The sequence below is a fragment of the Mauremys mutica genome, chromosome 12 (genome assembly GCF_020497125.1).
Source record: "Mauremys mutica isolate MM-2020 ecotype Southern chromosome 12, ASM2049712v1, whole genome shotgun sequence".
In the NCBI taxonomy this organism is placed as follows: Eukaryota; Metazoa; Chordata; order Testudines; family Geoemydidae; genus Mauremys; species Mauremys mutica.
Genome location: NC_059083.1, coordinates 36,558,254 through 36,572,908, shown reverse-complemented (window position 1 = coordinate 36,572,908; position 14,655 = coordinate 36,558,254). Strand labels below are relative to the sequence as shown.

General features: G+C 43.8%; 1 protein-coding gene across 1 annotated transcript; it reads right to left on the bottom strand.

Moving 5' to 3' along the window:
• Window positions 1–8,866: 8,866 nt before the first annotated feature.
• Window positions 8,867–9,826, bottom strand: LOC123346520 (olfactory receptor 14A16-like). Its single transcript, XM_044983968.1, has one exon. The coding sequence runs from the start codon at window positions 9,824–9,826 to the stop codon at window positions 8,867–8,869; it is 960 nt and encodes a 319-aa protein (XP_044839903.1).
• Between the last annotated feature and the right edge of the window lie 4,829 nt (window positions 9,827–14,655).

The following is a 14,655-nucleotide window of genomic DNA, read 5'->3' as shown; positions in this document are numbered from 1 at the left end:
GCTTCTCATCCACTGTAATACCCAGGTCCTTTTCTGCAGAACTGCTGCTTAGCCAGTCACTCCCCAGCTTGTAGCGGTGCATGGAATTCTTCCTTCCTAAGTGCAGAACTCTGCACTTGTCCTTGTTGAAATTCATCAGATTTCTTTTCACCCAATCCTCCAATTTGTCTAGGTCACTCTGGATCCTATCCCTACCCTCCAGTGTATTTACCTCTCCCCTCAGCTTACTGTCATCTGCAAACTTGCTGAGGGTACAATTCATCCCATTATCCAGATCATTAATAAAGATGTTGAACAAAACTGGCCCCAGGCCTGACCACTGGGGCACTGTGCTTGATACCAGCTGCCAACTAGACATCAAGCCATTGATCACTACCCATTGAGCCCGACAATCTAGCCAGCTTTCTATGCACCTTATAGTCCATTCATCCAATCCATACTTTTTTTTAACTTGCTGGCAAGAATAATGTGGGATACCATACAAAAAACTTTGCTAAAGTAAAGATATATCATGTCCACTGCTTTCCCCATATCCACAGAGCCAGTTATCTCATCATAGAAGGCAATCAGGTTCATTTGCCCTTGGTGAATCCGTGATGACTGTACCTGATCACCTTCCTCTCCTCCCAGTGCTTCAAAATGGATTTCTTGAGGACCTGCTCCATGATTTTGCCAGGGACTGAAGTGAAGCTGACCGATCTGTAGTTCCCCGGGTTCTCTTTCTTCACTTTTTAAAATATGGGCACTATATTTGCCTTTTTCCAATGGTTCTGGACCTCCCCCGATTTCCATGAATTTTCAAAGATAATGGCTAATACCTCTGCCATCACATCAGCCAATTCCCTCAGCGCCCTTGGCTGCATTAGATCTGGCAGCAAGATTCCCCCACTGAGAGCTGAAATCATTGAGAGCTGGGTGGAACCTCGAGAGACCAACTTGCAGAGATCACAGTGGCAGGTGGCAGCAGAAGGTGACAGTGCAGGGCAATTGAGGAGAGAGCGGTAGAGAGAATAGTGACATGACAAACAAAGTGGCCAGAGCTTTGGACTGTGTTTTAGTGACTTCACTCCAGAATGCTAGATTTGTGACTGGGAAACTTAGATAGATAGATAGATAGATAGATAGATAGATAGATAGATAGATAGATAGATAGATAGATAGATAGATAGATAGATAGATAGAAAAGGCCAAGATTTTTAAAATGCATTATTTGCCAAGGTCGTTATCTCACAACATCGCTTTCTCAAGAGGTCATTATCTTGGTGAGTTTCTGTACTAAACATTTTATTCTTATAATTATTTTTATGTAAGAATGGCCATATTGGGTCAGACCAATGGTCCATCTATCCCAGTATCCTGTCTTCCTACAGTGACTATTCCAGTTGCTTCAGAGGGAATGAACAGAATAGGGAATCAGGGACTGATACATCCCCTGTTATCCACTCCCAGCTTCTGGCAAACAGAGACTAGGGACACCCAGAGCATGGTTTTGCATCCCTGCCCACCCTGGATAAAAGTCACTGATGGACCTAACCTCCATGAACTCATCCAGTTCTTTTTTAAACCCTTTTATAATTTTGGCCTCCACAACATTCCTGGCAATTAGTTCCATGGATGACTGTGTGTTGTGTGAAAAAATATTTCCTTTTGTTTGTTTTAAACCTGCTGTCTATTAATTTCATTGGGTGGCCCCTGGTTCCTGTGTTAAGTGAAGGTGTAAATAACACTTCCTTATTGATTTTCTACACACCAGTCAAGGTTTTATAAGCCTCTATCATATCGCCTATTAGTCGTCTCTTTTCCAAGCTGAAAAGTCCCAGTCTTATTAATATCGCCTCATACGGCAGCTGTTCCATACCCTTTATATAGTAAAAGTGGAGGAGCTTGGTTTGCCAGACTGATCAGCTAAACCAATACTGGCAACTTATATGAAAAGGCTAGAAAACACCATCCCTCTGGACTGCATTAACATGCAGAAAGCCGTATAAGGCAGCCACTGTCAAATCCAATTTTATAAGAACTTACTGAGGCTGTTAAGAATGCTGGAGACACAACTCAAGTTTATGTGAACCAACATGGCTGTCGCATCCTACTACACATTACAAACCAGAGGCCAATGTTAAGTGCATTGTCACTTGTTAATCCTGAACTTGGACACTGGTTTTGAACAAGAATGGCAAAAAAGAGTGCTCACTATCTTTCTGAAAAAACTCAGCTTACTCTCTAGAAGAAAGTGGTGCAACAGTGAAAGACTCAGCCGTTGAAAAAGCGAAGAACTCTCTCACCAAATTCAAAATATGTGCATACATGGGTGATGAATGCACCAGTGCAAATAGACATCAAGTATTAAGTATCAAGTATTAAGTCATCTCGTATGTCATTGATGTCTGCGGTAGGCCAGTAGATGCATTCTAGATGTTCAAGTTAAAGAAGACACATCAGCTGCATCTGTGACATCTTAGAAGAGTTAAATGTGTGTAATTTGAACCCCAAACAGATGGTTGCTTGTGCATTTGATGCAGCTACAAACATCTCTGGAAGACATAGTGAAGTACAAGCTTTGCTCAGAGAAAAATGTAACCCTAATCTCTCCTATACGCACTGCAGAGGCCATCTACTCCAGCAAGTGCTAGTACAAGCTCCAGAATCTTCAAAAGACATTAAAAAGCCATAAATATAATGGCTTTTATACCCTTTTTTTTCAGCAAGAGTCCAAAAGGACTGAACCTCTTGGAAACAACTAGAAGATACACTGGGATTGAAGTTCAAATTAGTCCAACCTGGGAAAACCTGCTGGCTTTCTCATGAGCGATCCTTGGCTGTTGTCTTAAAATTACTGCAACTGTTATTACTGGCTTTGGAAAGTATCCACCAAGATGAGATGGATCTAAGTAGTGAGGCTGGTGGACTACTTTTGCTACTACGTTCAGAGAAGACTATTGCCATTCTCGCTCTTGTAAGTCTACTGTTAAAACCACTTGGGTCATTATACAATGCCATCCAGGCATCTGCTGCAACAGTAGAAGATCTTTGTCCAGCAACAGAAGCAACCCTTGAATCAATCAGAAAGTTATCCACTGAAAATGTACTAGAAGAAGCAAAGACTCAGTTCAGAAGTTGACTAATTAAGGTACTTATATTGACTCCTTAAGTGAAAAGGACAAGAAGTGTTTGCTAAACCAGCTGAAAAAGTACACAGGCTTAATTCTTACAAATCTACAATAACGATTTCTGCATTTTATCAACCTTCATGTCATTTTTAGAGATGTCTGTCTTATAAAACACTGAGTGGAGTGAGGCACTACCAGCAATGGAGTTGCCAGGTGATCAGGACAGAACAGAGAATTTGAACACAGAGTCCAATATCATATGACGAATGAATGAAGATTTAACTTTGACTTCTTCATCATCACTAGTGGTTTGACCCAATTTTTGTGCTGTGTTCCCTGGGATGAAAGATGTAGGAATTCATCTCTTTCTATTCCCAATCACAACAGCTACAGTCGAGTGCTCTTTTTCCTCATTAAATAGAATTTTGTTTTCTAAAAGAAGTTGCCTTCTGCCTGATCATCAGCATGTCATGAAGGACTAGAAGTAACAGACACACCAGAAGACACCAAAGAGTGCAAGAAGCCAGGATGGATGTAGATGTTGTGCTTCCTAGTAGGCTTGAGTAGCCAACTTTAATTTTATGATGATTTTAAAATATGAGTTAAATCTAATAAAATGGTCATGAAACATTTTTCAGTTTTTAATATATAAGCAGAGTCAGGATGAGCTCTACCCTGACATCTGGTGGTTAATTATGGCGAGTGTGGAAAAGAACTTAGGGGGCTGATCTTGTTTGCATAGGCACACCCACTCCACCTAGCATGAGCCCACGGCAGCCCAAAATGGTCACTTTCACGGCTGTGGGATCCCCAATTTCTCAGTTATTGGGGTAGAAGGAATAAAGTGTTGTTACCCTGATTATGTGAATGAAGGACTATGAGACTGTTTTATGACAGAGGGTCTCAGCATCAACTAAGTATCACTCGCTAGACAAGGGAGATGGGTTCCAAAACCCAGTGAATTGAGAGAGGCTGGGGACAGGTATGGACCCCTTTTGAGGGCCTGGCACACCAGTTCCACATATTCCTCTCCCTCTTCATTGTTGAATAGCAGAGCTAATTTTGATTCCACTAGGAGTCTAGCTAGAGCCTGCTGAGTTGAATTCATTTTGGGCCAACAGTGCAACCACTAAAAGAGCTAAAATTACTGAGCTGAGATCACTGAGTGCTGTGTTAACTAGTGGGGGAGCCTGAAGATATATTGCTAAGTGGTGAGCAGAGCAGTTTGCAGAACGGTTGGAGTGGAACAGAGCAGTTTGTGGGGACAGCTGGTGGAGCTGAGCAGCTTGTGGGTTGGTTGGAGTGGCCCACGGAACAGCAAGTGGAGGAGAGCGGAGCAGTTTCCGCAAACTGCTCTGCTCCACTTGCTGTTCTGTGGAGGAGCGGAGCGGAGCAGCTGATGGAGCAGAGCCGTTTGTGGTGACGGCTGCAGCAGACCTCCGTGGAGAGGTGGGGCAGTTGGCCTTGGCCCACATAAGGTGCCCCTTAACACCCTGTGTGCCCCCCCATTCCACCCAGGCTGGCGGGGTAAAACTCTGCAGATGAACTTTTGAACTCTGGGGCGGCACTGACCAGGGACAGAGACTTTGGGGTTGTTGGACTTTGGAGTGATTTGGACTTAAGACCCTGAGGGGAAAAGGACATTGCCAAACTTACTGGGAGGTGGGTCTTTTGCTCATGGTTTGTGTTATTAATCCTGTCTGTGGTGTTTCCCCAACGTAATGCCGCATTGTTTCCCTCCTTTATTAAATGGATTTTGCTACACTCAGACTCCGTGCTTGCGAGAGGGGAAGTATTGCCTCCTAGAGGCACCCAGGGAGTAGTATGTAATTGTCCCAGGTCACTGGGTGGGGGCTCAAGCCGGTTTTTCATTGCGCTATTGAAATGGAACCCCTAGATGCTGAACCTGGCCCTTGTTGCTGCCAACTCAAAGAGGCAGAAGGGTTACAAATATGTTGGCATACAGCCCACCTTTGCACTCACAGTCTCAACCTTTGTTTGCCCTCACTCCCCTGAATATAACAAACCACCACCCCCCCATTTCAATTCCTGGGGAAAACAATGGTGAGGGGAGTGATTTCTCCCCACAGACCCAGCCACAGACCCACAGCCTCCTCTCCCCACAAACCCAGGAGATCCACAGCTAAATATGAGGTAGAAAACATAGTTTAGCATAAGTAGTTCACACATATTCCAAGAGACTATTCAAGATGAAGTGTCCTGTTAACACTCCTCCAGTCATAGAACAAAACAGAGCACACAGAAGCCCAAGTGGCAGCTGTGGAATCTTCCCCCTCTACCCTGCCCTGGAAGGACCCTTTCTGTACATAAAAGGAGATTCTCTTTTCCATATCCCTGCATGCTTCCTTAATAATGGACCACAAGGGTGCAAATTATGGCCATTAGTGTGATGGGGAGACATCTTCTGGGAACTGGACAAAGATACCCAGTGCATTTCATACAGGCCACCATAAAGAAATCAGAAAAAACTAACAATTATTTATCCAGAGTGGAACAGCTTCAAATGGAATGATTGTGGGAGCCTTACATCAGAATACCCCTAACACTGATGACATGGACGGGGCATTGGATCCTTTCTCTATGCAAGTGCTTGTCAATGATGATCTCTCTCTCTACTCCATTCATCAGTGTGATGTCTAAAGTCACTGACGCACCAGGTCCCAGAATCCTAATTACTGAAAGAAGCCAGCAAGAGTGGAAGAATGACTCCCCCCTCTATTGAAACAGGATACTACTGGTGCTGTAACACGCAGTGAGCCAAATCCACCCCTGGTATCAGAGGGTACAGCCTTAATGTAGGTTACATTGCCCTGACAGTTTACATAAGAGCTGAATTGTGCTGTTCCTTGCAAGACCCACAACTCCAAGTCTGGAGAATCTTTGCAAGTTTTCAGATGTGAAATGCCATAAAATCAAGTGACAGCAATATTTGTGTTATTTGTTCATTTGGACTGGTAAGAAAGTCCAAACGCTAGACCTCTGCCCAGTATTGTAAGAATATATGCAAAATACACTGACTTGGTCCACCAAATCTTCACCCATTCATCCTGGGTAACTTTCTCCTTCCTTCAGCATTAAACTCTCCCATTAACCAATTGTAATTTTTCACCATTAACCAATGGCAAATTTTTCCCTATCAGTCAGCTAGAACATTCTCCTCCTTCAACCACCCATAGACTCCTCTGTCCTCCACTAACCAGACAAATCTGTCCTTCACCAACCGTAGACTCCTCTGCCCTCTACTAATGATAATATTATCCTCCAGTCACCTTCCAAAACATTCTCCAGCAGAATCAGCCATAGACCTCTTTGCCCTTCACCACCCATAGTCTTCTGCACTTGACAACAATTACAGACCTTCCCTCCTCCTTATTCCCTATTCACAATCCATACAATTCACCTTAACCAAACTAGACTTCTTCCCTTTTCACTGACCAGGAGATCATTCCCATTTTTAAGGATCCCAAGTGTGATGCTTCCATTTGTTCAGAGAAGCAAAAGAGAGCATGTTAAAAATGTATCCAGTCAAAACAGCTCAAAATTCAAACACCAAGTATTTTAGGATGAACTGTTTGTAAATGACAGAGTAAGACATAGACATAAAAATCTTTGTTAAATAATGTTTAATAAGGAGTGCTTATAAGAAAATCATGATCTGGACATAGACAATCATTAACAGGAAAAGAAACACAATAATTTGCACAATAAGTTCATTATCTACCTAGATAGCTAGCTAACATAATTCACAATTAAATAGAAATCTATCATTATGACTAAATGAAGTTGTGTGGTAGGACGAGGAATAGTCCTGTTTGTCTGTCTCTCTATCTAATCACATACTCTCCTTTTGTCTCTCATATATGTAGTGTACACAAACCATGCACAAAGATGATATTTTAATACTAATAGCAGGCCAACTTCAGAGATCCATTCTCAGTTTGGATGTAAATAAATCTACATGGGCTGGTTTATGGAACACCAGATCAGTGCAAGGATGACACTTTTCCACTTACATCAAGGTTAGAACAAAACGACACCAGACAAGAAACTTACACTCATGTTCATGTCCCTACTGAGTGCTGCCCAGTGACTTTGGGCCAGAACCTCATTAGTAGTAAACTTGTAATGTTTTTAGGTCTACTCTGCATTGGTGCTGGTCTAGCTGAGTTGGGAAATCTGACCCTTTTCTCTCTGTCACACTCACTTTCTCCAGGGTGCTGTCAGCCAAATTTGAATCCTTGTGTATAGAGGCTATTGGACAAATCCTGAGCTCCTTGAAGTGATGGGCTAAACTCTAATGGCTTCCATTGAATACAAATTTGACCTCATTATTCTGAGTCAGATTTTCTTTAGGAAACTCAGGGGAAAGTTTCTCTTCAAAATACCCTTTCCACCATAGCAAGAATGACAGTTTTTACATATTTGTTTACGTAAAAACAATAGAAAAGATACCTAACTGAGATTTCAGAGTAGCAGCTGTGTTAGTCTGTATCCGCAAAAAGGAGTACTTGTGGCACCTTAGAGAAAAAAATCTTTTAAAGTGATAATCGAGATGACCCATAGAAGTCGTGAGGATACTTAACATGGGGAAAGAGATTCAATTAGTGTAATGGCCCAAGCATTCCCAGTCTCTGTTCAAACCTAAGTTAATTGTATCTAATTTGCATATTAATTCAAGTTCAGCAGTCTCTCTTTAGAGTCTGTTTTTTAAGGTTTTTTGTTGTAAAATTGCCACCTTCATGTCTGTCACTGAGTGATTAGAGAGTTTGAAGTGTTCTCCTACTGGTTTTTGAATGTTATGATTCCTGATGTCAGATTTGTTTCCATTTATTCTTTTGCATAGAGATTGTCCCTCGAAGAATTCCTGCATGATTTTAACAATTTCCATCCCACCATCAACCTTTTTTTCTCCTGCTGATGATAGCTCATCTCAATTGATTGGACTCTTAAAGTTGCTATGGCTACTTCCCCCTTATCATGTTCTCTGTATGTATAAATATCTTCTTGCAGTATGTTCCAGGCTGTGCATCCGATGAAGTGGTCTGTAGCCCACGAAAGCTTATGCTCCAATAAATTTGTTAGTCTCTAATGTGTCACAAGTACTCCTCTTCTAACCAAGATTGTTATTTTTCTAACATATCATTAATAATACAATCATACCTCAAGAGTATACGCATAACCATTTCTGGAGGAACTCAGCCACGCAGAAACCTCTTTTGTACCCTTTTATCACTGAGGGGGAGCAAACCTTCAGCTCACTCAGAAAACTCCATCAGAGAGATGATATATTGGCACTTCCAAGACAGACAAACATTGAAAATCCTGTCTAACCAAATCCTCACCATCTCCCCATGCCTTCCCACCTCCACAACCTCCTGCAACAAAGAAACAAACCAACCAGTTAAGCAAAATGCACTGATTCCTCAATCCAAGTTTTTATCTCAAAAAAATAAGAAGAGCCAGAGACCTCACTAGGGACTTTGCTATGGCTACTGATTTTATGGGCAAGGGGTTCAGATAGTATGGTGATGAGTAGCAGTATATGATAGATAGATTCCAATCTTATTTACATTGGTGCAAACCTATGATAACTCCTTTTTTCTTGAGCCATGTTTGTCTGGATTTTTCCTAGTGTAAATACCCAATTCTGCATAAACAGATTTTACAGTACTTTCTCATGGAGGCAATAATGTTGTCAGATGATTATATTTATAAAGAAACACAGAATGAAATTGTTACTGAAGGAGAAATAAGGACACTTTATTCTTAGAGAATAACCTCCAACCTATAAGTTTACTCAGTGCACCTTTGAGCTCCTTGTTTCTCATGCTGTAGATGATTGGATTTATCATTGGTGGCAACACAGAATAGAGAACAGCCACCAAGAGATTTTGAACTGATGGAGAGCTGGAGGCGGGTTTCAAGTAGGCAAAGGTCCCAGTGCAAATAAACAAGGAGACCACAATGAGGTGAGGGAGGCAGGTGGAGAAGGCTTTATACCGGCCTTGCTCAGAGGGGATTCTCAGTACTGTGGTGAAGATCTGAACATATGACACAATTATGAAAACAAAGCAGCTTGAGCCTAAGCACACACTAAATATGAGTAACCCGACTTCACTGAGGTCTGAGTCAGAGCAGGCGAGCTTGAGGAGCTGGGGGATTTCACAGAAGAACTGATCCACCACGTTGCCTCCACAGAAGGATATTACAAATGTGTTTCCAGTGTGCACTGCAGAGTAGAGAATAACACTGATCCAGGCACTGGCTGCCATTTGGACACAAGCTCTCCTGTTCATCACTGTCTCATAGTGCAGTGGTTGGCAGATGGCGACGTATCGGTCATATGCCATGATGGTCAGTAGGGCAAAATCTGCTGAAGCAAAGAAGAAGATGAGAAAGACTTGGGCGACACATCCATAATAAGAAATCGATCTGGTGTTCATGAGGGAGTTGGCCATCGATTTGGGGATGGTGACAGAGATGGAGCCGAGGTCTAGGATGGAGAGATTAATCAGGAAGAAGTACATGGGGGTGTGAAGATGGTGGTCGAGCGCTATGGCTGTGATGATGAGAAGGTTCCCCAGCAGGGATGCCAGGTAAAGCACTAGAAACCCCACAAAGTGTAAAATCTGCAGCTCCCGAACATCAGAGAATCCCAGGAGAAGGAATTCAGTCACCACGGTTCGGTTGGACATTTTCTTCCTCACCACACAGGTGTGCTTGCTGTAGTGGGAATGAGAAAGACAATGGCCAGAATTAGAGCAACAGAGGGAATGTTCCTCATCTCTGACAATCAGTCAGTCCCATTATGACAATCAGTCCATTACATTATCACACTAGTGTAAATTGGGTCAACTCCTTTTGACATATTGGGTCAATAGAGCTTCGTTACTTTACCCCATCTGAAGATTTGGCCCAATATGTGGCTTGAGAAAATGCACTATGGAGGATGGAAGAAAGTACAATCCAAACCCAACAATTCTTCCAAATAAGGTCCCTGTGTTGCAACCATCACCAAGCTCACAGCTTGACTATGAAATGGATAGATGAAAATGCCAACACAGCCTGATTCCCACTTGACAGGGCAATATAATGTAGACTCACCCAGCATCATAAGTAGCAGCTCATCTGCTAATTTTCTACCCTAAGCTCTGTGCCTAGACAGCCTGTTGCCTGTTCCAAACTGATTTATGGCACCAACTCCCAGCTGCACTTCAGCCTGTGTGTAACAATGGACCAGCAGCATCCCTCTGTCATGCTACGTTGTATCGTTTACTCTGCACTGTGTGGTGGAGGGGTTGTCAGGACACTTTGGCTCTACTCTTGATTGGCCTGAGGTCACACAGCAAGTCACTGGCAGAGACATTTCCCCTCTTTCTGCCTCTGTTTCCCCTCCCTCCTTTTCTGTGCTCTGTCTACTAGGACTGTAAGGGCTTTCTGAGAGGGGCTGTGGGGCAGATTTTTAACGGTATTGAGGTACCTAGTGGGATTCTCAAAAGCATCTGGAACCTCAACACCCCTTGAAATCAATGAGTTGTGAGCTCCTAGGTGCTTCTGAAAATCCCACTAGGCACCTAAATACCTTTGGAAACATGGTCCCATGTCTTACTCTGTGTAAGTTCTGCACCACCATTTACACTCAGCTGGCAGCAGTGTGGAGCTAGGAGAGGAGCTCTCAGTTCTACTCCCAGTGAGCTCCTGCTTTTCTCCAAACAGTTTGTGATTGGTTTCTAAAGTAACTGAAAACTCAAAACCCAAAATTTTTGGTTTTGTGATAAAAAAAATTCAGCAGAAAGTTTTCATTTGACAAAAATTGGGGGGTGGAGGGGATGGATTTTTGGTTTTCAGTGAAAAGTCAAAATTTTCCTGAAGGGTGAAAACATTCCAAACATTAAGTATCCGATTATTATATTATATTATAATCAGCAGCACAGGCCCACAGGCAAGTGCATAGGTGCCTAGGTGATAAAGCCAAAAGAGCCATTCTGTCCCTCATGTCTGAACCCCACATAACACGGGGCCCATGATCTCCCCCAGCGTTCCCTGATTCCAGCCCAGCTTCTGTGTTATCTGTGGGCCAGGATTACAAAGATGGAGACAGGCACCTACGGGGATCAATGCTCCTAAATGAGCTAGGTGTCTAAGTCCCATGGTCATTCAGTGGGAGTGAGGTGCTTAACCTGCTTACATGCTATTGTAAATCCCAATAGGCAGCTATTTCCTTCTTTAAGTGCCTAAACTCCTTTGTAATCCTGGCCCTGTGTCTCTTATTAACTTCCAAGGCCTGGGCTTCTGCTGAATTGCAGAAAACGGTGCCTGGTATTTGAAACAGAGCCTATGGCAGTAAGGCGTGTACATCTTGGGCTCCTAACTCCCTTAGATGCCCTTGAGAATCCCAGCCTATAATGATAACCAGGATAGCCGGGCGACTAGAGAAAGGAGATCAAGATGCTAAGAATGCCTGTGATCGAAGCCCAGCTATGCAGCTATGTTACCTCAACTCTCTGTGCCTCACTTTACCAAAATCTGAGGGATAATAATTGAGACTGGATGAAAATTTTATAAAGAAACATTTATTTAGAGATGATCCATGATTCACCCACTGAACCCATCTTACCCTAGACCAGTGGTTCCCAACCTTTTTTGTGTGGCGGGCGCTGGACGACAAGCCACCGAGGACCGTGGCTGGTGGACAAGCATCCGCTGAAATGCCACCGAGAAGCAGCAACATCAATAGGCATCGCTGCCAAAATGCCAATGACAAGCAGCGTCATCCAGAGGCGTCACCGCCAAAATGCCACCGAAAATCAGTGGCGTTTTGGCAGCGACGCCTCTGGATGATGCTGCTTCTCCACGACATTTTGGCGGTTGCTTGTCCGCCAGACAGTACGCGGGTGCACATAGATGCCCCGGCGGTCACCAGGGCTCTTACAGGCACCGTGTTGAGGGCCACTGTCCTAGATTCTGAATGTTTCCCTACCTCTCCCTCAACTAGCCCAGACTCCCAAGCAAACACCCACAGCCCATAATCTTCTCCCACCACTCTCACAATCCCCACCCCACAGACCCTGTCAGCCTCTGTTCTTTGAGATTCCCGTCTCCCATGTCCGAGAGTCAATTCCCTCACCCAGAGTTCCTGACTCAGATCCCTGCTTAACCCCTCTGCCCACCAGTAACCTCTTCTGACCACCAGTCCTCTCCTCTGCTCAGCCCCACTTCACTGATACGGCCCCAGCCCCAGGGAACAGCCCCCCACCCCGGCTCCAAAAGCCTGCCCATTGTATCCTCCTTCTCCCCATAGGCAAGCCCTGGCCACCACTTCCTTCTTTCCCCACTCTCCTTCCTCTGCCTGGCCCAGCCCCTTTTCTGAAGGGTATTTCCAGGGTGGCCTCTGCCCACTGCCAACCAGCACACAGCTAACCTGGGCAACTCATTTCAACAAGGTTTTGCTGAGACAAAATGACCAGTAGGGTGAGAAATTGGCATGTATCATGAAAGCCTTTGTGGTTACATTAGATCAGAGAATGAATTAAACCACTATGGTGCAGGTCTCCAGCCAGCCATTAACTCACAGGGAAACTCCCTGACATGGAGATCAGTGAAGAATTGTGCACTGGGGGCGGTCCCTGTTCTTCCCTCTTCAGCAGCTGGTGCTGGTCCCTCTAGGAGTCACAGCTTTGACCTGGGCTGTTCCCAGGAGCCTATGGTAAGAGGCACATTTAGTCCCATAAAGCTCTGTTGACTCTCAGGGCTCTATTCAGGGGTTTGGGGGCTTCAAAGAGAGGCTGGAACAATGGCATGGGACCCCTGCTCTGTCCCAGAAGAGGAGCAGGTGACTGTCTCCCAACTCCCTGGGATTAGGTAGGTGCCCACAGAAAGGCAGGGGGCAGTCATGCCCCTCCAGTCCTTACTTCCCCAGCCAAGGTGTGTCTGCTCGGGTGAGGGGGTTGGGACTGCTGTGCTCTTCCCTGCCCCCTGCGCAGAGAGCAGCCTGCTGGGGTGGGGTTGGTGGAGTCTGCCAAAGCAGTGGGCCTGGGAGTTCAAACCCTGCTCCCAGAGCCTTTGTTTCAGGCTTTCTTCAGACTCAAGCAGAAAATAAAGGAGCACTCAAGGAAGTTAAGGCCATTGCGGAGAAACTAAATGAATTATTTGCATCTGTCAGGGTTCCCTCCCCACTCTGAACTGTGGGGTACAGATGTGGGGACCTGCATGAAAGATCTCCTCATCTTATAAATACCAGCTTAGATTAAAAATTTCCCCAAGGCACAAGTCCTTTCCTTGTCCTTGGATGGTATTGCTTCCATCACCAAGTGATTTAGACAAAGATTCAGGAAAAGGATCACTTGGAGTCCCTATTTTCCCAAAATATCCCCTGAAGCCCTGTCATAGGTCCCACCCCCACTCTGAACCTTAGAGTATAGATGTGGGGACCTGCATGTGAACCCCCAAGCTTAATTACCAGCTTAGATCAATATGCTGCCACCATCCAAATATTTGAGTCATTCGGAAAACTCTGTTTTCCCCCCAAAAACCTTCCCCTCCCTGGGTAGCCTTGAGAGACTCCTCCACCAATTCCCTGGTGAACACCGATCCAAACCCCTTGGATCTTAAAACAAGGAAGAAGTACTCATCCCCCTCTTTTTTTCGCCCCACCTATCCCTGGTGAGTCCAGATCCAATCCCCTTGGATCTAAAAACAAGGATAAATCAATCAGGTTCTTAAAAAGAAGGCTTTTAATTAAAGAAAAGAAAGGTAAAAGAAAAAACCTCTGGGAGACAGCATACAAGCTGATCTCACAGACAACAGATTCAAAACACAGGATGTTCCCCTGGGCAAAAACCTTAGTACACACAGGAATACCCAATTTGATAATTCCCTTCATTGCACAAAGACAAGTTACAAAATAAAATAAACATAAACCTATTTCTTTCTTTCTTTAATACTCACTACTCGTTTAAGAGGCTGATTCCTTGATCTTTTTCACTCTGGCCAAAACTGAAACTGACCAAGACAAAGGGAACTTCCCTCCTTCCTTTTGAAACATCCTGTCCCCTCACTGGTTCCTCTGGTCAGGTGTCAGCTAGGCTAGGTGAACTTCTTAACTCTTTACAGGTAAAAGAGGCATTAACCCTTAACTATCTGTTATGACAAGCCCCTTCACCCCCTTTCCTGGGGAGGCTTGAGAATAATATACTAACCAATAGGTTAAGAAATTGAGCACAGACCAAACCTTTTGGTTTTTTGGACACTAAAAATCAATCAGGTTCTTAAAAGAATAACTTTATTATAAAGAAAAAAGTAAAAGAATCACAATAGTAGGTAACTTTACAGGGTAATAATAGATTTAAAACACAGAGGACTACCCTCTGGACTCAACTGCACAGTTACAAAAATCAGGAACAAAACTACCTCTTAGCATAGGGAAAATTCACAAGCTAAAACATAAGATAATCTAATGCATTTCCTTGCCTTTTCTTACAATTTCTGAAATATTATATAATATATATAATTTCAGGTATCTTTT

Excerpts from the sequence above, each read along its gene's own strand:
- LOC123346520 (XM_044983968.1), bottom strand. The coding sequence starts at position 9,826 with ATGTCCAACCGAACCGTGGTGACTGAATTCCTTCTCCTGGGATTCTCT.